The sequence below is a fragment of the Bufo bufo genome, chromosome 1 (assembly GCF_905171765.1).
Source record: "Bufo bufo chromosome 1, aBufBuf1.1, whole genome shotgun sequence".
NCBI lineage: Eukaryota > Metazoa > Chordata > Amphibia > Anura > Bufonidae > Bufo > Bufo bufo.
In genome coordinates this window covers 192,259,292-192,273,908 of record NC_053389.1, presented here as the reverse complement: position 1 = coordinate 192,273,908, position 14,617 = coordinate 192,259,292, and the positions used below count along the sequence as shown (strand labels likewise).

Below are 14,617 nucleotides of genomic sequence, written 5' to 3'. Positions count from 1 at the left end.
AGTAGCAAAATCTATTGGGATATGTATGTAGGTAATGACAATAATAAACTTGTATAGCAATAAAACCTCAGTCAGATATCGGGCCATTATGATCTGTCACATGAGCTGAAAAACAAAAGAGCAACAAAAGACACGAGAGTCGAAGGACATAACATATAACATGAGAACATGGCTGCTCCTAGCCTGGCATTTCTAGACTTTCCAACATATAGACATTGAAACAACATCACATATGAGCATGCTGAGATAACATTGGGGCGTTCCATAATGCCTACATCCTTCCATTGATCATGCTTACTTATTGAGCTTTGTTTATACCCCAACCTTCACCCATCACCTCAGTTTCTTAATTCTGGAGAGTTCTGAGGTACCAGGGTGTATGACCCAGAGGTGATGTGGTAATTTTTTGTACTGCTGGAGGAGAGTAACCCTTGATACAGATGTTTTAGTTTCAATTGTATGTGGAGTGCACCCATCTATTCAATATCTTCTTCTTACCATACAAAAAGTAGGTATTGCATTTTCGCATTTGTAGCTGAGCTCCTTCTTGTTTTTGCAGACTCCTCAGTATTTTTTCTGACCACCATGGCGCATACACAGTTCAATTAAAATAGAGACTAAAATGTACTATTTCTACTAAAGCAGCCTACAAGAAGCAAGATTGCAAGGGAAGACGTGGCAATTTTTTTTTAACTACGTGTAGCTCACATCTACACATCCCATTTAAAGGAGACTGAGAGTGATCAGAACCAGCAAGATCTAAGTTGAAAGCAGATCACAGACATTGGTCTTTGCATGGTAGTTTTTCAGGGATATCTTTTTCAAGCTTTTGCATTGCTGGCTGCAGTTAGCTGCATAAATGAAAGTGAGCAATGAAGGTGGGGAAGTATGCATCAGAGGTGAATACCTTTGCGGATATTGCCATCTGGAGAATGGGCAAAATCCCCCGTTGTCAACAGGAAACAAGCTCGGTCACGATTGTATCTCTCTCTTGCACCAGGAGTGACAGGAGACTTTTCTTCTGGGGAAAGAGCCTGGTCTATTGTTGGGCAATCCTCATTGGCCAGTGCAGCGTTGGCAGCATCCCCGTTCTGCTTGGAGTCTTTAAGAACAAAGTAAAACAAACAGATGGATAAATTATGAAAGACCAACGATATATCTAATGGTCCAGGAAATGTATTTCCCCAGCTATCTATAAACTATAGATGTCCATTTGGCATGCAGTGCTGCATTATTTTATTAGGATATATTATAAGGACGACACTCATAATAGAGTTATCCTGCAAATCCAAAAACATTAACGAACACCAGCCCATATTTACTAATGTATCTGCACCAAAAATAATTTGGTACATCTAATTTTTCTACACTTTTTCCCCCGACATGCTCAAAAAGAGGCAGGTCTTAGCATAAAGAGGGTGGGGCTTTGTGAGAAGTTGGTGGGCTAAGATGCATCATTTTGCACCAAAATTTTGGCACAATTCTGGAGTAATAACCTGCCTCAAATGAAAGGGGTTATGCAATGTCATAAACAGCCCCCCCCCCCATGTGCCGGGCCCCTCACACAGAATATACTTGTCCCGCTCCCGGCACTGCTCCTAGTCCCCTCACCGACGCCGCTGCTTCCCCTGTCCCCCGACAACAGATGTTTTTGTCCGTGTACAGGGAGAAACAGCAGTGGCAGTGTGGGGACCAGGAGCAGTGCCGGGAGCGGGGTAAGTATATTCCATGTGAGGGGTCCAGCACATGGGGGGCTGTTTATGAAATTGGATAACCCCTTTAAGCCAACCAATAGTTAGTATAAAGTCAGTGAAAAGTGTCTATCCCTACATCAGATGTATCAGATTTACCAGATTAGCATTATTTTGCACCAACATTTTGGCACAATTCTGGAGTAAAAATCTGCCTCAAATTAAGCCAACCAATATTTACTATGGAGTCAGTGAAAAGTGTCTGTCCCTACACCAGATTTATCATACAGCCTGATATACTTTCAAAAATATGCTGCAGGTCTATGCAGCTTGGTTGCACCTTTAGTACTAGTAAAACTGGGCCATTGTCTGCAGAAAATTCTGTTCTGACGTTTCTAACTTGCAGAAGCCATTACATCTTACATAGAAACATAGAAACATAGAATGTGTCGGCAGATAAGAACCATTTGGCCCATCTAGTCTGCCCAATATACTGAATACTATGGATAGCCCCCGGCCCTATCTTATATGAAGGATGGCCTTATGCCTATCCCATGCATGCTTAAACCCCTTCACTGTATTTGCAGCTACCACTTCTGCAGGAAGGCTATTCCATGCATCCACTACTCTCTCAGTAAAGTAATACTTCCTTATATTACTTTTAAACCTTTGCCCCTCTAATTTAAAACTGTGTCCTCTTGTGGTAGTTTTTCTTCTTTTAAATATGCTCTCTTCCTTTACTGAGTTGATTCCCTTTATGTATTTAAAAGTTTCTATCATATCCCCTCTGTCTCTTCTTTCTTCCAAGCTATACATATTAAGGTCCTTTAACCTTTCCTGGTAAGTTTTATCCTGCAATCCATGTACTAGTTTAGTAGCTCTTCTCTGAACTCTCTCTAGAGTATCTATATCCTTCTGGAGATATGGCCTCCAGTACTGCGCACAATACTCCAAGTGAGGTCTCACCAGTGTTCTGTACAGCGGCATAAGCACTTCACTCTTTCTACTGCTTGCAGGATAATGTCTGAATACAATTTCCCTATTATGCGAACTAGTCTTTAAATTAGCTGTTCAATTTGAAAAACCCGGTTCACCAGCTGCTACCCTATTTTTGGGACCTTTCAAAGATAACAGCTGATAGAGCATATGGAAAGAGGTTATTAACTCTGGTCACATGGCATGATACTGAATGGGAAACCTCTGCAAAGAGGAGAGTTTTTCTATTGAAATTTATTTTTAGGGAGTCTTCAAGCTCCCTAAAGTTTAGTTGTCAGCTACAGTATACCAGACAGACAAGGATGGTGCAGTTCTCATCACTGGATGTGAATACATAAAGGGGTTGTCCAGGGGGGCAACATTTTTTGTAAAATACTCAGCTTTCCTGCTGGTCTCCACTTCTTGGTTCATGCTCGACATAAAGGACATGGGAGGAGTTGATTGCTCAGCCAGTCAGTGCTTGAGAGTGGTCATACCCTGCCATTTCCTGTGTGTCAAGTCAGGACACATGGCGGCCAGATGGTACCTGGTAACAACTGGAGCAGCAGTAACAGGAGATCGGTGAGGGTAGATATCAATTCTTTCTTGTAATACATTTATATATTCTGAGCATTTTACTAAACATCTATCCCCAATGGACAACCCATTTTTATTGCAGTTTTGATGAAAAAGGTTTAATGCTAAGCTTGTACTGATATTTTATGACTTTCTACTTATGCAAAGTTTTGGAGTGAAAAAACAGACACACTGACTGCCTGGTTTAGCTCTACTGTTTAGGTCTGAAAAAAGCTGCTTAGTTATAGCTATAGACTTGCATTGAAACTCTATACAAGTCTATGACAGACTAAAACTATAACATTGTTTCTGTGTAGGCTGTGCTTCTCCACTCCACCCCTCCCACTAGAAGGTTCTAGTTCAGCTAGAAACTGTATCTAAGGAGAGCAGTCAGAGCCCCTAGTTGACTGCATGAGTGACCAGAAGATGGGAATGCTGAGCCACCCACCCACCAACCCTGTCATCAGGGAGCTAGCCGGATGACTGAGCCACAAACCCTAGGCCACCAGCATCTGGCCAGGATACCAGCCATCTGAGAGAGAGAGAGGAACAACTAGCTCAGGCTTTTCCTAAGCATGGAACCTTCTTCTACCATGGAGGACACGGGAGAAGCCACCTCAGTGCCTCTCCTGTATTGTTTTGCACTTGAGTTTCTACAGTAAAGAAGTACACTGGTTTACTGCAGACTCTGAGTCTTATTGGACTTATTTCTCTGGACTTACCAACATATGGTGACACCTTAAAGGTATCTGGGGGACCCAGTGTTGTGTTGGGCTCAGCTATTTTCCAAATATAAAGGAAGAACATGATGAATCAAAGCTATATTATTAAATGAACTGCCCTTCTAATAAAAAATTTGCTGTGTAGTGGCCTCTGCAGGGGAAACAAGGCAGTTGATGACAATTTCTTGTCTTGACAGCCATTCCTACAGCGATCAGGTGATCGTCACAGCTGCTCTCCTATTAAAGGGGTTATCTGTAATGAGACACCTTTAAGGCATAATCACCTTTGAGCCTTATTTTGTAAGATATATATATATATATATACACTGTGTGCAGAATTTTTAGGCAAATGAGTATTTTGACCACATCATCCTCTTTATGCATGTTGTCTTACTCCAAGCTGTATAGGCTCGAAAGCCTACTACCAATTAAGCATATTAGGTGATGTGCATCTCTGTAATGAGAAGGGGTGTGGTCTAATGACATCAACACCCTATATTAGGTGTGCATAATTATTAGGCAACTTCCTTTCCTTTGGCAAAATGGGTCAAAAGAAGGACTTGACAGGCTCAGAAAAGTCAAAAATAGTGAGATATCTTGCAGAGGGATGCAGCACTCTTAAAATTGCAAAGCTTCTGAAGCGTGATCATCGAACAATCAAGCGTTTCATTCAAAATAGTAAACAGGGTCGCAAGAAGCGTGTGGAAAAACCAAGGCGCAAAATAACTGCCCATGAACTGAGAAAAGTCAAGCGTGCAGCTGCCAAGATGCCACTTGCCACCAGTTTGGCCATATTTCAGAGCTGCAACATCACTGGAGTGCCCAAAAGCACAAGGTGTGCAATACTCAGAGACATGGCCAAGGTAAGAAAGGCTGAAAGACGACCACCACTGAACAAGACACACAAGCTGAAACGTCAAGACTGGGCCAAGAAATATCTCAAGACTGATTTTTCTAAGGTTTTATGGACTGATGAAATGAGAGTGAGTCTTGATGGGCCAGATGGATGGGCCCGTGGCTGGATTGGTAAAGGGCAGAGAGCTCCAGTCCGACTCAGACGCCAGCAAGGTGGAGGTGGAGTACTGGTTTGGGCTGGTATCATCAAAGATGAGCTTGTGGGGCCTTTTCGGGTTGAGGATGGAGTCATGCAAATTTTCAAAGACCCTTTAGACCCAGGAAAAAAATGTTTGTATAATTCAAATAGTCTAGTTACCTAGACTAATAGACTCCGGTTTCTGGTCATTATAAAATATAACATTTATTTATTTCATTATTAAAAATATAACATAGAGCGGGAGAGTGAAGGAAAACTTTAAATTCTAGGTTTAGCAGGATCACTGAGCAGAGTGAAGGGTTAATTTCACCCATATACTCTGCATACCCTAGCATATATCCATCCACCTTTGGTTCGGCGGTATATTTCCCTTTTATGGAATTTGATGTTTAAGGGTCACCTAGTGGTTATCGATCATTATTTTCTTTATGTGTCTCAAATATATCTCTCCACCACTGGTGGTCGCGGTTCGGAGGAGTCTGCAGATACTTCTCTCCGCGACAGGATCCCTGCCTAACCTAATCTAAAAATTAAAGGCTAGAGCTCCCCCAACATGTTTCACCACTATAGCGTGGCTTCATCAGGGGAAAGGAGCTACTGTCAACCTTGACGTTGACGTTGACAGTAGCTCCTTTCCCCTGATGAAGCCACGCTATAGTGGTGAAACATGTTGGGGGAGCTCTAGCCTTTAATTTTTAGATTAGGTTAGGCAGGGATCCTGTCGCGGAGAGAAGTATCTGCAGACTCCTCCGAACCGCGACCACCAGTGGTGGAGAGATATATTTGAGACACATAAAGAAAATAATGATCGATAACCACTAGGTGACCCTTAAACATCAAATTCCATAAAAGGGAAATATACCGCCGAACCAAAGGTGGATGGATATATGCTAGGGTATGCAGAGTATATGGGTGAAATTAACCCTTCACTCTGCTCAGTGATCCTGCTAAACCTAGAATTTTAAAGTTTTCCTTCACTCTCCCGCTCTATGTTATATTTTTAATAATGAAATAAATAAATGTTATATTTTATAATGACCAGAAACGGGAGTCTATTAGTCTAGGTAACTAGACTATTTGAATTATACGAGGATGGAGTCAAGCTCAACTCCCAGTCCTACTGCCAGTTTCTGGAAGACACCTTCTTCAAGCAGTGGTACAGGAAGAAGTCTGCATCCTTCAAGAAAAACATGATTTTCATGCAGGACAATGCTCCATCACACGCGTCCAAGTACTCCACAGCGTGGCTGGCAAGAAAGGGTATAAAAGAAGAAAATCTAATGACATGGCCTCCTTGTTCACCTGATCTGAACCCCATTGAGAACCTGTGGTCCATCATCAAATGTGAGATTTACAAGGAGGGAAAACAGTACACCTCTCTGAACAGTGTCTGGGAGGCTGTGGTTGCTGCTGCACGCAATGTTAATGGTGAACAGATCAAAACACTGACAGAATCCATGGATGGCAGGCTTTTGAGTGTCCTTGCAAAGAAAGGTGGCTATATTGGTCACTGATTTGTTTTTGTTTTGTTTTTGAATGTCAGAAATGTATATTTGTGAATGTTGAGATGTTATATTGGTTTCACTGGTAAAAATAAATAATTGAAATGGGTATATATTTGTTTTTTGTTAAGTTGCCTAATAATTATGCACAGTAATAGTCACTTGCACACACAGATATCCCCCTAAAATAGCTAAAACTAAAAACAAACTAAAAACTACTTCCAAAAATATTCAGCTTTGATATTATTGAGTTTTTTGGGTTTATTGAGAACATGGTTGTTGTTCAATAATAAAATTAATCCTCAAAAATACAACTTGCCTAATAATTCTGCACTCCCTGTATATAATATATTATATCTGCATACAAGTTATATCCTGTATTATAGTGTTGCATTCGCAGTTTTGCTAGTTGCTATTGGTAACAGATAATTTTGCTGTCAGATACATCCATAGCAGCATAGTTGAACTCCTGTAATGCAATGGAACAATTTTTACTGCAATACATAAATTACGACATAGTGCCTGGTGTAAATAGCCTACTTCCCAGAATATAAGTCACCAAGGTAAGCTCTGTGCAGACACCAAACAAGCTGGGATATTTCAGCTCTGCTATAATGCAGACAGTAAATAGTGTTGATCGTGAATATTTTAATGGCAATTTTTTATTGCGCATTTTCCGATTGCCGATTTTCGCAATCAAATATTCGCTAAATATTTGCCCAAATATTCGCGAAATATCGAGAATTCGAATATTGCCACTTCTCAGTGATAAAGTAAAATAAAACATTTCTATATAGGAGTTGCACAATCAGCCTCTATCTAAATTTTGCAGATCCACGGTTTGCAGAACGCAAGATGCATATGGTCATGTGCATGGGGCCTAAGAAATACAACGTGTTTACAAATGTAATTAACATTTTATAGAAATCCTTAGATATATAATCTATAAAGTGAGTATGTCCTTTAACCCTTTATTGACAGGATGCTGGTACTCGTTGCCAAGCTTTGCTGGCAAGAGACTGCAGAAGGAAGACTTTTATTCTTTTGGCTCTCGGAATGCAAAATTGCACATAAAACGTTAACTTTATTCTGACCTTGAAATACATATTACTTTGATAAAAAGCCTGCAGTTAAACTATCAAATGGCAAGAAGATAATTGAAGAGTCTTTCAGCCATACAGCCTATAATTTATTGTAAAGACTAAGGAACACAACAATTTCACCATATGTATAATCGTTGGATCCAAGTATCTTGGACTATACAATACATCATCATTTTCCCCATTATCCTATTCACAATGCAGTCCTGCTGGAAAAATTGAAAAGTAGTCCCAACGCAGAGTGCATAGAAAATGGACTGCTACACGCTGGATTACTCTGTTTCTTTTGGTGTTAATTTCTCAATGTAATGGGAATTTTAAGGCATGTTGGTACAACAAATAGGGCTGTAGAGGTTGGAAATGCAATTGGACCCCTATCCCAGGGGGCTTCCTTACAACAAGTAAATGGTGGGCCCAGATATTTGTTTTGCCTGCTGAACCCAAGAACAATCTCCATTTAGCTTTTTTCTGCCCAGTGGCATGCTTTTTAAAGAGTAACTAAACTTTTGAGTAAAATTTTAATAAGATGTTCCTAATGCCCTAATAGTTTTTGTAATATACCTTATTAAGGCATTTTTCATTTTTACAGTTTCTACCCTCTAAAGCGCACCATTCCCTCTGCGCTTGAAATTAACATTTCTGTACAATACTGACTTCTCAGCGGTGTATGGAGTACGGGATGTACACTTTATGAATGAGGCTGCAGCAGCAGTGAGTACGGGCAGAAGCGCATTTTGCTGCTCCTGCCCGTGCCCCCCGGAGGTTTACTAACTCCTGGCATAGCACATGGGTACCCTGTACCCATGTGCTATGCCAGGTTTAGCTAAGTGGATCCTGCTTCTGCCTGCCGCGCTCAGCTAACAGTTGACATGCAGGACTGTTAGCTTAGAGAAGCAGGCACAGGCAGGAGCCCGCTCCGCTCAGCTATTCCTGGCATAGCACATTGTTACAGGGTACCCATGTGCTATGTCAGGAGTTAGTAAACCTCCGAGAGGAAAAGGGCAGGAGCAGCAATATGCGCTCCTGCATTACTCACTGCTGCTGTGGCCCCATTCATAAAGTGTACATCCTGTTCTCCATACACCGCTGAGAAGTCAGAGGTGTACAGAAATGTTAATTTTAAGAGCACAGGGAATGGTGCGCTTTAGGGGGTGGAAACTGTAGTAAAAATACAAAATGCCTTAATAAAGTATATTAGAAAAACTATTATTAGGGCATTAGGAACATCTTATTCAAATGTATTCAAAAGTGTAGTTACTCTTTAAGTGAATATAGAGTGCCCTGCATAGTGGGTGGTCAGGAGCGGCATTGTGCAAGGAAAAAGCACATTGGTACTAATGCATGACAAGGTTTGTCCATTCATAAAACCTTTCTTTTTATGAAATGTTAGGAAATATCATGGATAAAAGACATTTTCTATTCATTTACTATTAAAAAAGGTTTGCCAAGCAGGGCTGATATATACAATGCACACAAGTCCATTAACATCCTAATATACTTCAAAAATTGTAGATAAGACAGCACTACTCACTGTCTGGTTCCAGCTTTTCCATTTCGTGGCCGTGCCTACAGCGTTGAATTCTGGCCTCCCGAACTCCTTAATTACTTGTAATATTATGGAAAACTGAGGCACTCCAATATCTTTGAAATTATCTCCTTTATTTCACCGAGACAGCGACGTTTCGACCTGTTAGGTCTTTATCAAGCTCAGACATACACATCACTAGTGAACATATATAGTCACCAAATTCCAACAATTGGTCAATCTTAACTCCACCTAAATTGGATAATACCGCCCCCTTCATTTAAAAAAAAAAATAATTATCTTTTGTTATCCACATCATTCAACAGATATCTCTTGTCTCCAAAATAATGTCTCACTCTATTTCTTACCACCTATCCCAGACTGTGGGATCCGTCCATAGAGGATATAATGCGCACATTACTCTTACACCTCGCATGGTATGTTTGGCATCTTCTTCTTCAAACTGCGCATGCGCCGCTACGTCATCATTGACGTCTGCCTTCTCAACTAACTCACGTCATTGTATGCGATCTTTCTCTAGTTCCACCCACTCCGGTCATGTGAATCACATGACTTGATCACATGACGGAAAGAAACATCACTGCATAGCGGATCCTTAGTTACTGTACATTTTATCCTGACAAAGAACATTCTTCAATCTTATTTTCACATGACTTAATCACATGACCGGAAGATGCTTCTCTTTGGTGAGTATAGGGAAAAAAACGTAAGAAAAAATAGACCTGTATCGGGCGCCAATAACCTCAAAAGTAATAGCCTGCTGGCGATAAAAATGGTCAATTGAGTGGTAACTTTGATATAGTGGTTTAAAAACACAACGTTTGTAAAAACGTGCAAAAAACCTTAATTAAAACAGTAATGCTAGTTGATTAAAATCACAATGAGAATAAAAAAGGTATTTTGTAGTAAAAACTCACTTCACCCAGGAGGGGCAGGGTGGGATAAAGCACATAACACCCACTCTGCTTCCTCCTGCGCCTGGATCGCCTGTAAGATCGTCCAGAAATAACGGCAGTCACACTTGGAACCTCTGGTTATTTTCTTTTTATTATTGTGTTAGCACAGGGTAGGGGTAGGAGTAGGCTCAACGCGTTTCGGGGTCACTGGGATCCCCTTCATCATGCTCCTGATGAAGGGGATCCCAGTGACCCCGAAACGCGTTGAGCCTACTCCTACCCCTACCCTGTGCTAACACAATAATAAAAAGAAAATAACCAGAAGTTCCAAGTGTGACTGCCGTTATTTCCGGACGATCTTACAGGCGATCCAGGCGCAGGAGGAAGCAGAGTGGGTGTTATGTGCTTTATCCCACCCTGCCCCTCCTGGGTGAAGTGAGTTTTTACTACAAAATACCTTTTTTATTCTCATTGTGATTTTAATCAACTAGCATTACTGTTTTAATTAAGGTTTTTTGCACGTTTTTACAAACGTTGTGTTTTTAAACCACTATATCAAAGTTACCACTCAATTGACCATTTTTATCGCCAGCAGGCTATTACTTTTGAGGTTATTGGCGCCCGATACAGGTCTATTTTTTCTTACGTTTTTTTCCCTATACTCACAATATGTCCATTTCAGGCTTTCCCCTGTCTGGACACTAGACCTGTGGCTGCCTACCACCTCTCCAGTAATCAAACACACCCGTATTACACCCGAATTTTAAACCATTTACTAACGGTCCTTCCCTTTGGCGCCCTGCCTGGATATCCCAGACTCTTTTTACCTTAAGAAGTCTGTGACTAATCCCCTCTTTTTTTCCCCTCGTATCTCTGTCTCTTTGGTGAGAACAGATATGAGGGGGAGAGAAAAACAAGAAGGAAGGAAGGGTTGTTACCCATGCTTGGGCTTCTGCAATTGCTTCAACTCCTTCAGTTATCCGAGAACAGGAAAGAGAAATGATATCAAAGAACATTATACCTCTAATTCACAATATGTTATCTATGTCTTGCAGTTCCCATGTGGCCTTCTCTATGTTGGGGAGACCACGCAGGCCTGCAAGAATAGAATCAATCAGCATAGATACACAATTCGCAAATTATTGACAAAGAGGCAAGAACAAGAAGAAAGGGAGGAGATCCAATTACCAGTGCCAGAACATTTTGTGAAGTATTAACATAATATCTCACAGCTGAGATTCAGGATTATAGATGGAGTTCCGCTACCAAGAAGAGGAGGAGATAGAGAGAGAATGTTGAAAAGGAAGGAGCTAAGATGGATATTTGAATTAGACACACTGGAACCGAAAGGCTTGAATAGAGATTTTAAAGTGGGTTTGCTTTTCTAATCTTATGAAGGATATTGTATGTTAACGGAATTTGAGTGCCCGGCAACTGCCGCGTTAATTTTTAATATATACTTATATATTTCGTTTTTTATCCACAGAGCAGGAAACCCTGTGAACAGGCTTGTGGGATCAGTTTCCAGAGAGGAAAGACTGTGCATGCCTTACACTGGACATTTTATGGAGATATGGACAGAAAGAAATAGTTAAAGCGAACCTTTCACCTCATTTTCACTTTATAAACTAGCAACAGTACCTTATAGATTATCTTGAGTGTGTTGTTATCCATGTTAGTGCCGCTTTCCTGGGCTCTTTATACTTCAAAAAATCGTCTTATAAACTTCACATTCGGTGCTCCAACAGTCATGCAACCAGTCAAGGGGGTAGCCCTTCCCTCTCCTCTGGCCGTACCGCCCCTGCCCTAACCCCTCCTCTATGCTCCTTAACTGACAGCCGGCTCAGTCGCCGGGACGGCGCGTCCGAAACCTGCGCATGCGCCGTCCTCCTGATTCGCCGCGCGATCCCGTGTTTCTTGCTGACAAAAGTGCGATCATGTAAGAGAATCGCGCATGCGCCTTACGCGATGCCGGCCTGTCTGCTCTCCTGTCTGCTCTCCCTCCCGTGCGCGCGCACGGGAGGGAGAGCAGACAGGCCGGCATCGCGTAAGGCGCATGCGCGATTCTCTTACATGATCGCACTTTTGTCAGCAAGAAAGACGGGATCGCGCGGCGAATCAGGAGGACGGCGCATGCGCAGGTTTCGGAAGCGCCGTCCCGGCGACTGAGCCGGCTGTCAGTTAAGGAGCATAGAGGAGGGGTTAGGGCAGGGGCGGTACGGCCAGAGGAGATGGAAGGGCTACCCCCTTGACTGGTTGCATGACTGTTGGAGCACCGAATGTGAAGTTTATAAGACGATTTTTTGAAGTATAAAGAGCCCAGGAAAGCGGCACTAACATGGATAACAACACACTCAAGATAATCTATAAGGAACTGTTGCTAGTTTGTAAAGTGAAAATGAGGTGAAAGGTTCGCTTTAAGATGAGTAATATGGTAATAGTGCTGATGCTGGGTACCCCAAGATTGGGCTGTTGGGTGAGCACGTCTCATGCCTCGGAAGGGGGGGTTAATTTGAGACCTAAGTGATACCCAGGGACCAGGGCCGTCTTTAATATTGATTGGACCCTGGGCAAAAATTTACTTGGGCCCCCTGATCCTGCCTTCCCACACCTTAGCAGGCAATCACGCCCTCCACCACAACACACACATAAAAAATCCACACACCTGGTAGAGTCCAGTTAATGACTGTAAATACTTCTGGTTATGAAGACTCCAGCGGCTCAGGATCAGTGCTCTGGGCAGCTGGGCTCAGGCTGGAAGTGGGCATCACTCTGCAGGAAGGAGACCAGGGCTCGGCTCACTCTAGTGTTACAGTGCACCCCAGCACCCCACAGTATGCAGTATAGCACCCTATAGTATACAGCACCACACAGTATACAGTATAGCACCCCACACTATACAGTACCCCACAGTATATAGTAGAGCAGTATAGCAGCCCACAGTATACAGCACCCCACAGTATACAACACCTCACAGTATACAATAGAGCAGTATAGCAGCCCACAGTATACAGCACCCCACAGTATACAACACCTCACTGTATACAGCACCCCAAAATATGCACGATACAGCCCCCCACACTATACAGTACAGCAGTATAGCACTCCACACTATACCGCACCCACAGTATACAGACCCCCACAGTATACAGGCCCCCACAGTATACAGCCCCCCACACAGTATACAGGCCCCCACACAGTATACAGCCCCCCACACAGTATACAGGCCCCCACACAGTATACAGGCCCCCACACTATACAGGCCCCCCACACTATTCAGGCCCCCCACACTATACAGCCCCCCACACAGTATACAGCCCCCCACACAGTATACAGCCCCCCCCCACAGTATACAGCCCCCCCACACAGTATACAGCCTCCCCACACAGTATACAGCCCACCACACAGTATAAGCCCCCCACAGTATACAGGCCCCCACACAGTATACAGCCCCCCCACACAGTATACAGCCCCCCCACACAGTATACAGCCCACCACACAGTATACAGCCCACCACACAGTATACAGCCCCACCACACAGTATACAGCCCCCCACACAGTATACAGCCCACCACACAGTATACAACCCCCCACACAGTATACAGGTCCCCACACAGTATACAGGCCCCCACACAGTATAAGGCCCCCACACAGTATACAGCCCACCACACAGTATAAGCCCCCCCCACAGTATACAGGCCCTCACACAGTATACAGCTCAGCACACAGTATACAGGCCCCCACACAGTATACAGCCCCCCACACAGTATATAGGCCTCCCACACAGTATACAGCCCACCACACAGTATACAGCCCACCACACAGTATAAGGCCCCCACACAGTATAAGGCCCCCACACAGTATACAGGCCCCCACACAGTATACAGCCGCCACACAGTATATAGGCCCCCACAGTATACAGGCCCCCCACAGTATACAGCCCACCACAGTATATAGCCCAGCACACGGTCCCACACAGTATATGGCCCACCACACAGTATAAGGCCCCCACACAGTATAAGGCTCCGACACAGTATACAGGCCCCCACACAGTATACAGCCCCCCCACACAGTATACAGCCCCCCACAGTATACAGGCCCCCCACAGGATACAGCCCACCACAGTATACAGCCCAGCACACAGTCCCACACAGTATACAGGCCCCCCACAGTATACAGCCCAGCACACAGTATACAGTCCCACACAGTATACAGCCCCCCACAGTATACAGGCCCCACACAGTATACAGCCCACCACACAGTATACAGTCCCACACAATATACAGCCCCCCACAGTATACAGCCCCCCACTATACAGTAGTTTAAAGTATAATAACATAACAGCCCCTGTCACCTTTTTCTGATGTAATCTTCACATAAAAAAAGTTAATTCCTGATAGGACCTGTGATGACCTCATAGCCATGTGACCAGTAATTGCTAGGTTACTGGTCACATGGTGATGATGTCATTAAGGTCCTTGATCACAACTTTAACACAGTACGATGCCTGTGTAGCTGACAGCTTGACACCCGGGGCAGTAGCTAGCAGGGCTCA

General features: G+C 43.2%; 1 protein-coding gene across 3 annotated transcripts in view; it reads right to left on the bottom strand.

Moving 5' to 3' along the window:
- Positions 1-14,617, bottom strand: part of LOC121002371 (potassium voltage-gated channel subfamily C member 1-like) — a 156,126-nt gene that overhangs the window by 17,159 nt on the left and 124,350 nt on the right. For 2 of the 3 annotated variants that reach the window (XM_040433834.1, XM_040433839.1), the window contains exon 3: positions 908-1,102. The exons of the other annotated variant lie outside the window; for it this stretch is intronic. In XM_040433834.1, the coding sequence (XP_040289768.1) occupies positions 908-1,102 (195 nt within the window). The remainder of the gene's footprint in view (positions 1-907; positions 1,103-14,617) is intronic. 3 annotated transcript variants of the gene reach the window in all.